At 36.4% G+C, this 15,980-nt stretch overlaps 1 protein-coding gene across 1 annotated transcript in view; it reads right to left on the bottom strand.

Moving 5' to 3' along the window:
* The window catches only part of LOC122802789 (collagenase 3-like), a 53,364-nt gene that overhangs the window by 29,138 nt on the left and 8,246 nt on the right, over nucleotides 1–15,980 (bottom strand). The window contains exons 3-4 of the mRNA XM_044072583.1: nucleotides 10,252–10,400; nucleotides 4,479–4,604 (exon numbers count right to left, since the gene is read on the bottom strand). Coding sequence (XP_043928518.1) covers nucleotides 4,479–4,604; nucleotides 10,252–10,400 — 275 coding nt within the window. The remainder of the gene's footprint in view (nucleotides 1–4,478; nucleotides 4,605–10,251; nucleotides 10,401–15,980) is intronic.

The raw sequence follows: 15,980 nt of genomic DNA, 5'->3' as shown, positions 1-15,980 counted from the left end.
GGTAGTACCAGCTGCCACCACCCACTAATATTTATCAGCTACTCAAAGGCCCTTAAAAGGGTGTCCAATTATTACTGTGCAATATTATTATCCAATTAGCAGTATAGCCCAGGGCTAAAGTTATTAGAGTGGCTTTGTACAATTTTACCAAAGGCATGCAAGTACTCTAAAGAGCTTAAATTATCTCTACAAAAACAGCCACAAATGAAAGGGTTTACAAATATTTAATAACAAATAGTCAAGACACAAGACAATATTTTTTACTACACAGTGCTAGTCAAGACTTCAGAGATCACAGAGAAATGCTTAAAATAATTCACTATTACAGCGCTGACGTCACAGAAAAACACTTAGTCTAATATTTCTAGTTTCTAACTACTTCTAAGAGAAAACGCAAATCTAAAATAAACTTACATATAGAGCAAGACAGTGCTAGTGAGATGGATGGTCAAAACAAAAAATGCTTTATGCTCTCTGATTCTTTCCGTTTTTACAATTACACTCCTGGTTCACATTACATTATTCTTCACATTTCCCTGGGTTCCCAGGCTAACAGAAACTACATTTACATTCTTCACCTCTGGGCAGAAACCAGAGCAATAAAGGACATTTATGCATGCAAATTCTGGCCATTAACTCTGGCCTTAAAACAATAGGCAGGATGCCTCACTCTAGACTTACTGGCTCTGAGTTTTAACATCAAAGGGTCACAACATGCTTTACTTGGTCAGTAGAGTGCACTGTTGTTACATTATTTTCCAGTTCCACATGTAACACTATTTTTACCATTTAAGACAACAACTTGTGGTTTACATTAATATTTACAGATGACAGAATTATCTCCAAAATTCTATCTGGCTAGGCTGGGAGCCTTCACCCATCTTCACCCAATCTTCATACAGCTTTCAAGTTTGGAAGTGATGGAAGAGGATAGGTTAGTTAGTAGTGGGGCGCCATACAGAAGGGAGAGAAGGAGGTAAGAGAAGGCCAGAGTATGCCTAGTACAAGTAGAGAGGAAGTGGTTGTTCCTGTATAGCATACCTAGTTTTTGGTGGGTTTTCTTTATATTTTGCGGAATATGGATGTCGAACCTGAGGTGTTCGTCTATAGTTACACTGAGTAGTGTGGCAAAGGGAACAACTCTGATCAGAGAGCTGCTTTGGTTAAGGACTTGGAAGGAATTTTTATCAAAAGAGAAAGATTTTTGAGGGTGTGAATAGTGGTATTTCAGATTGGTTAGCATTGAGAGAAAGGTGATTTTGGCGCATCCAGATCTCAGTAGTTGAGAAGGCAGTCTGAGTTTTAGATAGGAGTTCAGGGAGGTTAGAGGTACAGCAGACAAGTGTAGAGTCATCTGCATATTGGATGACTTTGGCATTAGGAATATCAGAGTGAAAGTTATTGATAAAGAGATTAAACAGCATTGGTCCGAGAATGGACCCCTGTGTTACTCCGGTAGGGGTGGGTAAGAAACATAAGGTGTCTTTTTCCATTTCACAGAACGAGATCTATCTGACAGATAGCTTGAGAACCAGGAAAGTGTGTTTTGAGAGTGATTTAGGTTTGAGAGGTGACTTAGAAAGTGCTTATGGGAAACAGTATTGAATGCTTTAAAGAGATCTAGGAGCACTGTGGATACTAAGTTCCCAGAATCTTGGGCTTGATTTACAGTTTCTAAGAATGAGAGTAAAGCTGTTATGGTGCTATATCCTGGTTGGAAGCCATGTTGGGTAGGGGTAAAAAGTTGTTTTTTAGTCAGAAAAGGCATAAGTTGGAGGTGGATGCATTTTTCTAGGATTTTGGAGATTGGAGAGAGAAGAGCTATAGGGCGGAAGTTTGAAATGTTAGTGTTTTTGCCTCTCTTGTGGAGAGGAAGAATAAAGGGCGGAACACCAGAGTTTAGGGACATAGGATTCCTTTATGGATCTATTAATTAGGATACTAATTGGAGAGTTATACCATTGGCAGCAGACTTGAGAAAGAAAGAGGGGATGTTGTCAGGTGCATTGGAGCAGGGTTTTAAGTTTGGATAGAAGTCTTTTTATGTAGTTAGTGGAGGCAGGTTTAAGCTCAAACACAGGGGGAAAATTATTTGGGGACTTAGATGAGGTGGAATTTAGGAGACATGGGCCGTTGTTGGGAAAAGTTTTTGTTAGTTCAGATATTGACTCTAAAAAGGAAGAGTTGAATAGTGAGGCTAATTCAAGGTCATATTTACTTGGGTCCAGACAGGGGTTATTTTTGGAGCCTATGTTGAGGATTGAGTTTATGGAGTTCCAAAAAAGCCTAGGGTTTTGGGGATGGTTGGACTGGAGCTTAGTGTAGTAGGATTTTTTTGTCTTTTAATATAAAGTTTTATGTATTTCATCTTTACTATTAGTATCTCTATCTCACTTATTTCTCACAATAGCCTCTATTGCTTGAGATTTTAATTTAATAATGCATTAAGGTCCACCTTTCTTCTTGCCATTTTACTTTTCAAAGTCTTAAACTTAAACTCTCCCCTCTGAAAAATAGAACTCATATTTAGGCACAAAAGTGCAACTTGAGAAGCTACCAAAATTACAGCCTTTCTCTTACCCATCCATGCTTCAAGATCGTTACTGGGGAAAGAGCATTCTCTAGACGAGGTCTTGCCATTTGGAACCACCTCAATACAGAAGTAAAAACCCAGCATATAGACAAGGGGTTTTAAACATGCTCTGAAAGGCCTTCTCCTTAAAGCCACACAGTGTGCCAGTTACTGTGACAATTGTTAACACCAGTAACAACTCTAGATGTCTGTACTGGACATATTAACATTTTTGTACCTGAATCCTTACTTGTCACACTAAATATTAGCTGGTTTGTTTTTCTGATGTACATTTGTATATAACTCATGCTCATAACTCTTGTTTTTGCCATAGTATTTGTTCATCTTGATAATTCTTATTTATTACCAACGTACCTAGCACTCAGACTTTGTATGCAATGATTCGCTTTTTCCTAATTATACATTTCTTTCTGTGCTGATTCTGTATGTTATGTCTGTACTACTGCTCAATGAGCCTGGGTTGTGGCTAAAATGGGTCAATGGCCCAGCCCACCTACCTGGTTAACAAACACTAAAAAATAAATTGTTGGCATTGTCTTGTTTTCTGCAAGTCAGTCTCATATTATTGTATTCTTACTTTAAATTTCCTTATGGTTTTACATGCACAAAAACTGCAAAACATAAGTGATAAGGTAATGGTAAAAAAGAATCCATATAAAATGACACAGAACACTTATTTATTATTATTAGTAGTAGCAGTATCATTGTCATAATTGTTACTTTATTTATTTATTTGAAATTGTTTACTGGGATAGAGCACTGATTTCAAAAGACAGATTTTAGTCTCAGCAGGATATACAAAGTATGTAAAACAAAGAAAATAATGTAAATAAGTGAGGACAACATAAGCGAATTGAATAAATATGTGCACAAGTAGTAAGACACATTATTACAGATCCTCTTATGCATGCATTCAGAAATTGTTCAGATCAAAGCATTAATACATATTCTACTATATTTACATGCATACAATATATAAAACAAAATTATATATGAATTTATCACACTACAGCACACAGAAGACCAGCAGACTTTTCTTCAGTTATTATTTAGACATCAGTCATACAGAGTTATAACCAAACCATGCAATAATTTGTTGGTCCCAGGCAATTTATACTATATCACTGCTGATGTTTGAATGTAGATATTTAGGGAGTTCTATCCTTCCACATGACAGGATAAACAGACAAAATATAAGATATAAATAATGTTATTATCTGTTTTAGCATTTGTTAATAGTCCATGCTATTCTGATGTAAAGGAGATGATAAATATCAGTTATTTAATCACACATAGGTCAGCATTATAAATTACAGGATAAAATGTTTGTTTAGTACAAGCAAAAATTAAATCCAACACAGTGGCACCCCCAGACATGACAGTACCTCTCAACTGTCCAGATTTGTGGTCTACTCCTCATAAAAATTTGTGGTTTTCCAGCAAATTGCTGAAGACTGAAGTAATTAAATAACAACAGACATTTGAGTTTCAGATTACATATCCCTCAGATAATGCATGGTAACACAACACCTTTTATTTTATCAACTTTTTAAATTTATACAAGCAATATTTAAAATCTGTCCCTACTTTTGGGTCTTCGTCCCCCATTTTTTGGCTTTAATCAATTTTCTTACACTAAGAGATTGAGAGGTACAGACATGGCCTTATGTTCCTTGAATATTTTATCATCTGTCCACACAGGTCTAACTATAGTGCCTATTTAGACTACTAGTGAACATCAATTTAGATATATCCTGAAATGCCTGCAAATATCTTTAGTCATGACAGCAGTGGTGTAAGGATTTAATAACAAAACTGTGCCCCGAAGTCCTGCCAACTAAACACTACATTATGAACTAGAAACCTAACTAGATATTTTATTTACCTTTGGAGTTTGTTGTCCAAGTCTCATCTTCATCAAAGTGTGTGTCACCTCCCAGATTTTGGCCTGGTGGAAAAGCATGTGCTAACAATCCATCGGGTCCATCAAAAGGATATTTATCACCATGTTCTGAAATATAATTAGTACGTTAATGAATAAACTGGTATTTTAGTGTTTGAGCAATTTAAAAAAAAAAAAGTTCTTGTCAATTAGGCAGGCAATCCTGAAATTTAACATATGCTTCAAAATGATCTTACGTTAAAAAAATTCCGCCAAATAAAAAGTACTCATAAATAATTTGCACAGTGCAGTACTATAATAGTTTGTAATATATGCATGTACCATTCTCATGATTATGAACATTGCCTTTCATAGTTATAGGTCAGCCTTATACAGCTCAACTGATACCATGACTAGCTAACCATTATTACACATCTATCACAAGTACACTTTAGTTATGTGTGTTAATGTTTAAACAATATTGTTATATTTGACTTATGTGTGCCTGTATCTCACAATCACCAACCTCTAAAGCTGCTATTACTGAAAAGTCAACAATTTCCATGGTGTTGAGCAATATATTAAATATAAAGGGTAAATAAAAGAACATCTCAAGCTTTAACAAGGTTTATGACCGAAAAGTCATTCAGACTAGGGTATACAATCTTCCCAGGTGTGCTATTCTAGTTGTCTTCCCTTAAGTTTAACTTGGAAAATACAGGCAAGCAGATTGTTTTGCATTTAATGGATACTGCCTTTCATCTAAATATCAGATGGCTGGTACAGTGTCCTATTTCCATTCCCTACTGTAGTGTAGTTCAGACCTTAGATCCATCAACCAACTATAATGGGTTCACCATTGTTTGGTTTATAGAAAATAAGAGGACATATCTGTGGAATATACATCCTACTTTTGCCTAAATAATTTTCTGATATACAGAGCTCTCTTACCAAAATAACTTTCTGATGCACAGACCTCATTGCTGAACAGATATTGTTATAAAATTAGAAAACAGTGGGGCATACTATATGCCTAAAATCAGTGCTTAACCAGACAGTGATACCAACAAAATATCTCACCTATAGTTAATGCACTTAACAAGAGCTTAAATAGCATCAGAAATTTCTCATTTCATATTTCACACTAGGGTACTTACTGGGAGGGTAGTAGAGGAAGAATACTGTAATAAGATAACAGTCTCTTAAATGAAAAGACAGAGAATTTTCACTACACTTGGCTCCAAGCCCAAAGAGGTGAGGCATTACCACAATAACATTCCACTGTTATTCTTTATCTCCTTATGCAGAATGGCGTGGATATCCTGGCAACCTTATTGGCTGAACTATTTTTTCATGAGTAAATCTTAGTCTTACTCATGAAGAAAAGATCAGTAACTGCATTACAATAAATTTGTTGCCTTTTCGGTAAAAAGTAAACAAGACAATTCTGCCTTAAATTATCACGAAGCAGAAACTGCAAAAATGAAACCAACACAATTTATCATGTACATTTATTAGCAACTTAATAAATACTAATAAACCTGTCACAAGCAACATCATGCTTTCAGTTTGAAAGTATACTATTTTAAAACAAATTTCCTTACTTCATTACATATTTCAGAACTCTATAGCTTTTATAGTCCAGATCAAATGTACTCAGTGATAGCTTTATTTTTTTTTTTTCAAATTAAAATAATGGCAATGCTTAAAACAAAATATTCTGACATCTATGCATTCTGTCACTTTAAATATTAGTGTACGTTTTCAAAAAAATAATCTCAAGCATTATAAAAGGTGTAATGAAGTATTTCTGAGCTACAACAAATATGAACAAAATTATCACAGATAACCAGTTTTTGAATTAATTGTCTAGCCTTCCAACATTCACAGGTCAGCAACTTTGTCATGGAAGTCCTGCCAAGCCCAAGCAATGCCAAATAACTAAAACTATAGGAGAAAACAAAAAAAGTGAAACAATGCAATCAAATCACTATATAAAAGTAGTAGATCACCAAGGGGATGTGGGCTATGATTGTATTTATTCACTGCAGTTAACACCATTTCACCTCTTCTGCTTCATCTCAGGTGTAAAATGTGTTATCATGAGAAAAGCCCAACATAACCACTACCAGTTTGGGGATTGTCGTTGTTTTTTATCAACACTGTGAGGTAATAGTACTTCCTCCACAGCAATACATCAGCTTCTTGTTTTGCAGTTTGATTACATTTTAAACAGACTGCGTACATAAACTTAATTTGTGATTTTTGGTTATAGCTACAACATCTTATATATTTCACCCATGATTTGCAGAATGTATACTACTACTTTACTAGCATAACAGAGATACTGTTTACAAATGCAAAAAATGCAAACGTTCTGAACAGTCTTGCTAGAAAATGCACACTTTTTTAACTTTTAGATCAGGAATCAGAAGGTTTGTTTTATATATTAAGTGCAGTGCTGAGGCTAAATTCTCTATGAAATTGTACAAAAGGCTTCCCTCCATAGGAAACTAATTTTTTTTGGGAGGGGGAGTATATTTAGAAATTGAGCATACTACAAAATATAGAAACAAAAGCACTATATTTTTCCTCAAAAAATGCATTTTAAATCATAAAAGTTGCATAAACTAATTTTCTGCCACATCATAAAATTATAAAATGATAATATAACTTTTTGCAGTGACAAACATTCTTGTAAAAGTAATTGTCAGTTTTCTTCTGAGGTAAAAACTGCTAGTATATAAACCCAACTATAATGGGTTCACAAGCAAACTATAAGGCTATAAGGCCAAACTAAAAGGCCATGAACAAACTTAGCTTCCTTAATAAAATTCATGTACTTTTCCCAGAAATGCAGCTATTATTTATTGCTTGGATAAGTTTTTTGCTTGTTTTAGTTTTTTCAACTGTCTGTCAACCATTCCCACTACCCAATCTTGCATTACACCATTTGGTAATATTATAGGTTAAAGGCTGATAATGGAGCACTTTCATCATCCTGGGAGCCCCTGGGAGTTTTTGCGTTATTGAGCCTAAACATATGGCTTAGTGACTGGTATATGCTCTTGCAAACTCTACTATATCTTTTGTTTGTGAGCTTACATGTTCAGTGAAAGCTGCTTTGCAAACATGATTTGCCAGATCCAAAGCCACACATGATCCATGTTATATACCTCCTGTTCAAAATGTGGCAGCACTGCAGAAGAAGGGACCACCTCAGTTACCCACAATGTGTAAGTTAATGTTGGCCAATTACTAACACCTCTTTTCTTTAACTCCTCCAGTGCCCAGGTTGCTAGTCAGTCTTCAGTCATCTGCATAGCATTCCAGGCATTATGAATCTGTATCATGAAACTAGCATTGATGGGCAAACATTTTTCCTCAATCTGGACAGACAAATCTGTCACTTTTCAAGAGTTTCACAGGCATAGTTCATAGATTACTAAAATTCATAAATGCACATTTATCAATATTTAAACCAAGTTGAGGACAACGCAAGAGGCAAAGTCTGCATCTGTTCCAAAAGCAACCAAGGTTTAGGAGTGTGCCTGAGGCACTGGATGAGTCTGCGGGATAAAGCTATGATATTGTGGCTGTTGCAAGCCCTAGTGTCCTAGTGTGTGAGTCAGTGCTGCCCGGATGGCTTTTGCTGAAACGTAAAGGCCCAACAAGTACAGCTTCAGTTACATAGACTAAGAGTGACAGATTCCTACTGCATGCCTTATGAAAGTTTGTGCCCTATAAGCCTGATATTAGTGGATAGTCCTCCGATAGGATTGTGATTGGTAGCTAGGATGATGTGCCCAGGCCATACTCGGCTCATCTGTCTTGGAAAGCTCACATTCCAGCCTGAAGACTGAGTAACCCTCGAGAGAGAGGGGACATGTCTGAGAGAAATGGTAAGGTGTGACTGAGGTCTGACAGTGACTGGAGGGTGGGTAGAGGACTGAATCGAATGCTAGCAAAAAAAAAAAAAATCACTTGCGTACACAGCATGAAAATAACGGAAATGTCACTGTGATGTTTCTTCTTTTCTGTTAATGTACGGGCACCTATGTCATTACATGAACTGTGATGTAATAAAGATGTTTGAAAAGTGATAGCAGCACTCATGTGGTGATCGGGAGAAGGTAAAACAAAAATCTAGAATACGCTGCCAGGAAGAACATTACTGGAACATTTGCTCTGTTATTATTATTTATGTCTCTTTTTACAGTCATGGGTACGCTTGGACAACCACAAGTCAACTGAATGCAGGAATTAAACAGAAAGGGTCCCATTGCAGAATCCTGAGATACATGGTTTGGAATGTTAATCTAAGAAGAATAACACCTCTGTGTGTCAGCACATTACCGTCTGTTATAAAATCTAGATGAAAAATTAGTTAATATAACACTGCATAGTACAGTATCAGAAATCTTAGAAAAGTCCTAGAATATAAGCAATGGCTGACTAGTTGTTGTAGGTTCATAGGTAAGTACTAGGCTAGCTGCCCATGCGGACCTTTTTAAGCCTAGCCAATTTCTCTTTTTGGCCTTACCCATCCTATGGTCAATAATTATATATTACCCCTAATGAAGATAACTGGGATTATGCTATAGATAATTTGAGGGGAACCATGCATGGGATAAAGTATTTAAGACCTGTCTCTGTCCATTAGCAGTGCAAGGGACAGTTCTGAGGTAAACTTTCTGTTTCCCAGCCATAGATCTAAGTTGTGCTTGAATATGAACAGGGATGAACTTTGTTTTATGTGGATGGGGAGTCTGTTTCAGAGTAGCAGTATCCTCTGCGGGATATGCTTGCCCTTATGAACCATTCTGTTGATGTTGCAGAAGAGGTTTACATCTCTAGACAGAGTGTTTCTAATGCCATTTGACTTGCTGATGTGCAGTAAATCCATCAATAATACGCCGGAGGATGCCTTGAATGCCAGACACAGGTCAAGTCTTAACAGTCTGTAGGATACCAAGTGTAGTGAGAAGGCTTTGAGTCTGTCAATGCAGAACATGTTGTTTAGGTCTTGTATCCTTTTAGTAAGGTATCTGTGCGTGTTATATGAAATCAGTTTGATTAAATAAACACAAGCTATTCCAAAATCTCATATTGTTAAAGGAGCAATTTTGTATTGAAGAATAAAATTTAAGTTTCATGCTGGCCATACAATGATGCATCTACTGAAGTTATGACAGTTTTTGAGAAAAATTTAACAAGCCAAAAAATAAGTTTGCCTTCTATATAATTAATTATGTGTGCATTAATGTAGGAACATTGAACAACTCAACCTGTTTGTCTATTCAAACCTAGAATAAGAATGCATCTTTTTCCTGAAGAGGTATAATCCTAGATGCTCCTGTATAAAATGAGTCTATAACCACTGATGATCTGTGCTTCTACTACAGTTATATTTAGCTGTGGAGTCCTTATTTTGTAGTACTGCTGTCCAGAAATAAAACTCATTATCTGTTTATGAACTATCCATCAGATACAGATTTGGCTCTCAAAAATTCACATAACTGCCCAACCATCCCAAGTTACATGAAAATAGGTGATTCCTTAATTGTGCATTACATGCTTAAAAGAAAAAAGTTCTTGTCTTTGTAAGAATGGAATTTATCCAAGTAATGATAATGTTTGGCAAGGTTTACAAGAAGGTGTCTAATACCACCAACCATAGTGACTTTGATTTATGCAAAACCCATGTTTATTTTGCAGCCTCACTGCAATTCAACCCACTATATTTATTCTGCACATTTATAGAAGAGCTACTCACCTCCACTTCCAAAAGAGATCATGATATCTGCAGTGCCAGAATAAATTCGGGTGAACTTCAATGGTGTTACATCACTCCAAACTTTCAGAGCTTTCTTTATAGCTCGATCCACATCAACAGGTGGTAAGTCTGGGCTATAGTTCTCAATTCTGTAAAACAAATGCAACATGATTTGCTGTGCAACTTTAATTTTAAGTTTAATTAAGGAGCCAATTCTGAATAAGGAAGTAATTATGTAAAATTCAGATCTTCTGCAGAACCTTAAGATTACTTTCAGATGCATGAGAATTCAGTCTTAATAGGTTTTAGAGCAATGCTTGGTTTACTTCAGTAATATTCCTTTATATTGACAACATTTTATGTTTCAGCATTATTTCCAAATGTGCGTGTTCCTAATGCACTGATTTAAGTGAAAGAAACTTGCTATCTTTAGTGAAATCGATGTGTGACTAATATCACTGACATAATGCCCTCTAGTCATTGTTCTCTATAGCAAAATACCACAATAAAATATCTGCTCATGTGTATTAAAATTATTAATATACTTTTTAAGGTTGTGTTAGAGTGATTTGCATTTTGAATGTGTTTTTTAATGTGTATTTGCTTGTTTTTATTTCAACTAATATGCTAGCAAAGTTTCAAGTAATCTCAAGATATAATCTAAACACCCATATGATTTACATCAGCCACATAAGAGTGACTTAAGGTCATGTTTTTCCAGAAGGTGTGCCAGAAGCCCAACATTTCTCTGACCAAACTTCAATTGTCAATTACCTAAAATCCAATCCTAAACACCTAACCACCATATACTCACTTTACCCCTTGGAACTTTGCACATATGATATAATGTACATTTGCATCTGTTTTACTGTAGTCAGTAAATACTGAGCGTGTCATAGTGCCTTTGCTAAGTAGATAGAACTTTATGCTGAATAGACAACAGTATATCATATACTATTTTCTGTTTTGTTTAAGTATTATATTATCTTTCATATTTCTACTGTAACCCCTGGGCTATGGCTGAAATTAATCTATTTTGGCTTGGCTCACTATATTAGTCAACAAACAAACATAAATAAATAAATATACATATATATATATATATATATATATATATATATATATATATATATATATATATATTGCATTTATATACTGCTGGTCATATACAGGAGTTAAGGATGCTGCTTTTAAAATAGCCCTTACAATAATATTAATAATGATGCTTTCTGGGGAAAAAAACATTGCAGCAGACCAAACACAATGACTTATTTTAGTCCTTGAAGTAATTTTTTTATTCACTCTCCATGCCCATGACTGATCTTTTCTCCCAAACTTAATCATCCATATATAAAAATGTATGGGTAAACTAGGCTGGGGGAATTTAGAAACATAAGGGGTCATTGAACACAGAGGTAAATATAACTTAAAGCAGAATAGAACAATGACTTATGTTAGTCCTTGAAGTCATTTTTTATTCACTCTCCATGCCCATGACTGATCTTTACTCCCAAACGTAATCATCCATATATAAAAATCTACGGGTAAACCAGGCTGGGGAAATTTAGAAACATAAGGAGTCATTGAACACAAAGGTAAATATAACTTAAAGCAGAATAGAACAACTTCTCACACAGACTGATTAAAGAATAGAGGACATAGGAAGAAACAAAAAAATGCAGGTGTCCCTTCCAAAAAAGGTACATTGTCAACATAATCAAAATGCTGGGCATGAATGCCTCACTTTTTCACTTTTCCCTATATATTTTTTCCTCCAATCTTAACTGTACAGGCAAAATCACTAGTTCTCCCTTTCCATTCTCCTCCCCTCATGTATAGTCCTATAGAGCTTAAATCCTTCTAATTTAATGTGGTCACTGGGAAAAGCCTTAAACTGACTTGTCGTATTCAGTCCCCGGGTCTCTGATAAAGTTCAAGATTCAGACGAGGTACTTTGCAGTCACATAACTGCACATTATCTGTTTAAATTAGTTTCTGGTTCAGAAGATTTCACATTTATTTGACTTATAGAACGTTGCTGAAAAAGGATATTACAGTTTTGCTAAATACTTTCTCCATTACCAGAATCCGAACTACAAACAGAAAACTATTCCTAACAGAATTACAGCAGGTTTATTCATTCTTTCACTGAGCATCTCAGTTGTTCACAGCACCCTGATGTTTAGAGTTTTGCCCTTTTGCATTTCACAGATCTAAAATATAAACCTTACTGTACAAGTAAATCAAGGTTGTGGGATTTGGGGTTATATATGATTGCAAATGCACTTATAATAAATACTGAATTATGTTCATATAATCGGATATGAGAACCAAAGATGTAAGACTGGCCATGTAAAAAATGCACTGTCAAGTTAACCTCTTCTATTGTCTGTTAACAAAGGAGCTTTTGGACTAACAGCACCACATCTTTCAACAAAGACGATTGTGACCCTGATCAAAAGGAAGGCAGTTTATGACATTCTAGGAGAACATAGTAGACAGACCTTTTGCTTTAACTAGAATGGGGCTGCTATTTGCTAAATTGCTAGTCTTGCTACAGAATTATTTTAAAGTATTAACTTCTATAGCATACTGTGTCTCTATTTAAGCACTACAAGGAGGTACAGACATTTTGAGAGTAAAACTAGAGTTTAGAGTGTGGTAGAGGAGATAAGGTGAAGTGAGAAAGGGGGTGTATAATTGGAAAGAATAGGTTAATATGGCATTTTCAGTGATTTTCATATTTTTTAATAATTGGAAGATAAACTAATGAATCTAAGTGGACCTAATTAATGATTTTCTATAATTGCATTGATAAGTAATGAGTTTTGTACAAGAACCATGATGATTATAAGAAGAGTTATTGACATTGCTTTTGGAAGCATATTTTTCCTGTTGTGTCAGTCTTCCCCATGAGCAAGTCAGCAGCCTTGGGCCCATTGCACTTGGACTTAAAATGTTTGACAACAAAATCACTATGCCCTGAGGCAGAGGCAAGCAATGACTGCAGTGGTCTCATTCAGTGAATGCACTTTTATCACATGCCTCTTATTAGGCAGTTTGGATAAAGGTAGAGAGCAGGTGGCCTACATTAATCTTCATTGGCCTTACCATTTAGTTTCATTGTTCTAAAGCTGTCAGGGATGTAGATTTTACAGTCAGGCTTGTGTACAGATTTGGTAAAGTTCAAGTCATTAGATATTAACACACCAAGCTCTTATTTCTCCTATAATATCTGTAACTTAGAGTTACACAGAGTAACTGCTTTGAACACAGAGTCTATCCCTATAGTACATTTTGCTGGTGATAATATGCTCTGTCTTGCATTTCTTCTGTTGAATGATGTGTTGTTAGGATCAGAAGCTGGGTTAAGTGCCTAGGAAGTTAAGGTAGAGGAACAGGATACATCTGGTGGATTAATGCAGCCTATTGTCCATAAGACACAATAACGGAGGAGGATGAGAATCTGGAGGAGAGGATAAAGGAGTGGGTTAGGAAAAAAAGGAAGAGAATAACACTCGTGGGGAATGAATATGACAAATGCAGACTGGGAAATTCCAAGCGACAGGATAGAGAGGGATCAGAAACTGACTGAGGTCTTGGATAAGTAGGCTTCAACCAACGAGCGCAGGATTGCACCCCAAAGATAGAATTCTGGACATGGTCCTAAACCAGTATAAACAGTATAATGGATTTCCAGGTTAAGGCATGACTAATCAACAGCAATCATGTTAGCATGTGGTTTAGAGTATGGTAGAAGGATAAGAATAAAAAGTAAACGATGATGGAGTGGGATTTTAGAAGAGTGTGTTATGCTGTGCTAGTGGACGTGGTCGTAGATGAACTTTGAGACTGGGAACAAACTAAGGGAATGAATAAGTTATGAAAAGGGTCAGGGACTGAGTACTCAAACCATACCTCTCAAGTGTACCTCATTACCAAGAACACACCTCATTTGTGGTATTAAAAAGTTCGTCTCCCTCAAAGTTCCAGATTGAAAGGCTCTATCACACATTCAGTGTTAGAAATTTAACTGATAGCCATGGTAAATATAAAACATTCTTATTAATTCTTTAAAAGATCTTTTTATAGGCAAAACCAGCATAATTTTACCATCCTATGACCCCCCCTAGTTGAAATTTTTAGTAAGCTGTTAGTATGTGTTCCATCTTTTGCCCATTTGTTCCGCATTATGATGGCTTGTGTTCCTCATTTCAGAGATAGATGGTTCAGAGCTATGCTTAGAGCTATAGAAAGCCATTTGAGGGAAATGATAGAATTCAAAACGAAAAGAAGGTCAATCTGTTTACATAGGAATGCGACTAGCAATTAGGGCAAAAGATAAGGGCAGAAAGGAGTAGGTTGGGGGAGACGAAGGCACAATATAAAAGGACTATCACAAAGGCAACACGTATGATAAGTGTAGCAAAAGCTAAAGCTAAAATGGAGTTAGAACAAAGGATAAAGAGGGGAAGTAAGGGCTTTTATATGTATATAGCAGGAAGACAGAATAACAAGTGGGAGAGAACTGGCAAGGTTGAGGAAAGGTGGTGGGGAGATCACTGATGAATGGAGAAAAGCAGAGGTACTAAATAAATATTCTGCTTAAATCTTCACAAAGAACAGTAAGCAGAGGGTGCCATGCAAATAAATATTATGTTTAAATCTTCACAAAGTAAACAGAAGGTGTCATGAAGAAATAGAAGCAGAGCAGAATGTGAAAAACAGTGGCTAGACTTTAGGGCAGAGACAGTGGAAGTTTGTTGGGAACTCGCTGCTCTTAAGAAGAAAGAAACAAAAGGAGCAGACGAACCACTACATCTCTTAGTCCTCAGAACTCTGGGCATTGCACTGGTAGATTTCCTGAGGGAGATCTGCAGCAGATTACTTCTTAGTACAGAAGTCCCAAAGGATTAGAGAGCAGTAGTTGCGGTACCCTTGTACAAGGAGTGAAACAGAAAAATTCAAGGAGATATAAGACCAGATAGTTGCAGGGAAAGTCAGAGAAAATCCTGAGGACAGATGAGAGAGGTGGTAGCATCTCTGGACGACAGCAGTCTCCAAGACAGCAATCAACATGTGTTCATGATCAGACAGAGCTTTTGGTCAAACCTTATGCAATTTTATTACTGGGCTACTGAGGAAGTTGATAGGGTAGTGCCAGCAGACATAGTCAACCCATGTTTCAGCAAGGCCTTTGACTGTGTGTCACACAAGAGGCTGATAGGAACACCATATGGGTTGGGGTACGATCAACACTGAAGGAGAGTGGCATTGTTGAATGTAGGACATAAACGGATGTGGTGAGAGGGACAATGCCAGGTATTAGGAAAGTGACTAGCAGAACATTGCAGGGCTCTACTCTGGTTTCAGCACTCTTCAGCGTATATGTCTCAGACATATCCGATGGGATGGAGAACAAAACTGACTGCTTTGCTGATAACACAAAGATACGAGGTACAGCAGTGGAGGATGGGAAGTCTAATAAAGGATTTGGAATGACTGAACAAGTGGTCATAAAGGTGAACGTTAAAGTTCAGTGCAGACAAATGCAAAGTACTTCACTTATGCCATAATGATCCTTGTGGGAAGTATCAGTTGTGCAGAGTGGAACTCATGGCAACACAGTAAAAAAGAGTTCTGGGTGACGTTGATCACACCTATACTGGACCACCAGGAGCAAAGTGAGAGAGAGAAAGAGAGAGAGAATGGCAGAAGTGGCACCAGCA

The sequence above is a fragment of the Protopterus annectens genome, chromosome 5.part0, assembly GCF_019279795.1.
Source record: "Protopterus annectens isolate FY-2018-M chromosome 5.part0, PAN1.0, whole genome shotgun sequence".
In the NCBI taxonomy this organism is placed as follows: domain Eukaryota; kingdom Metazoa; phylum Chordata; order Ceratodontiformes; family Protopteridae; genus Protopterus; species Protopterus annectens.
Note: the sequence above shows the minus strand (reverse complement) of the source record. Positions and strands in the feature narration are given on the sequence as shown.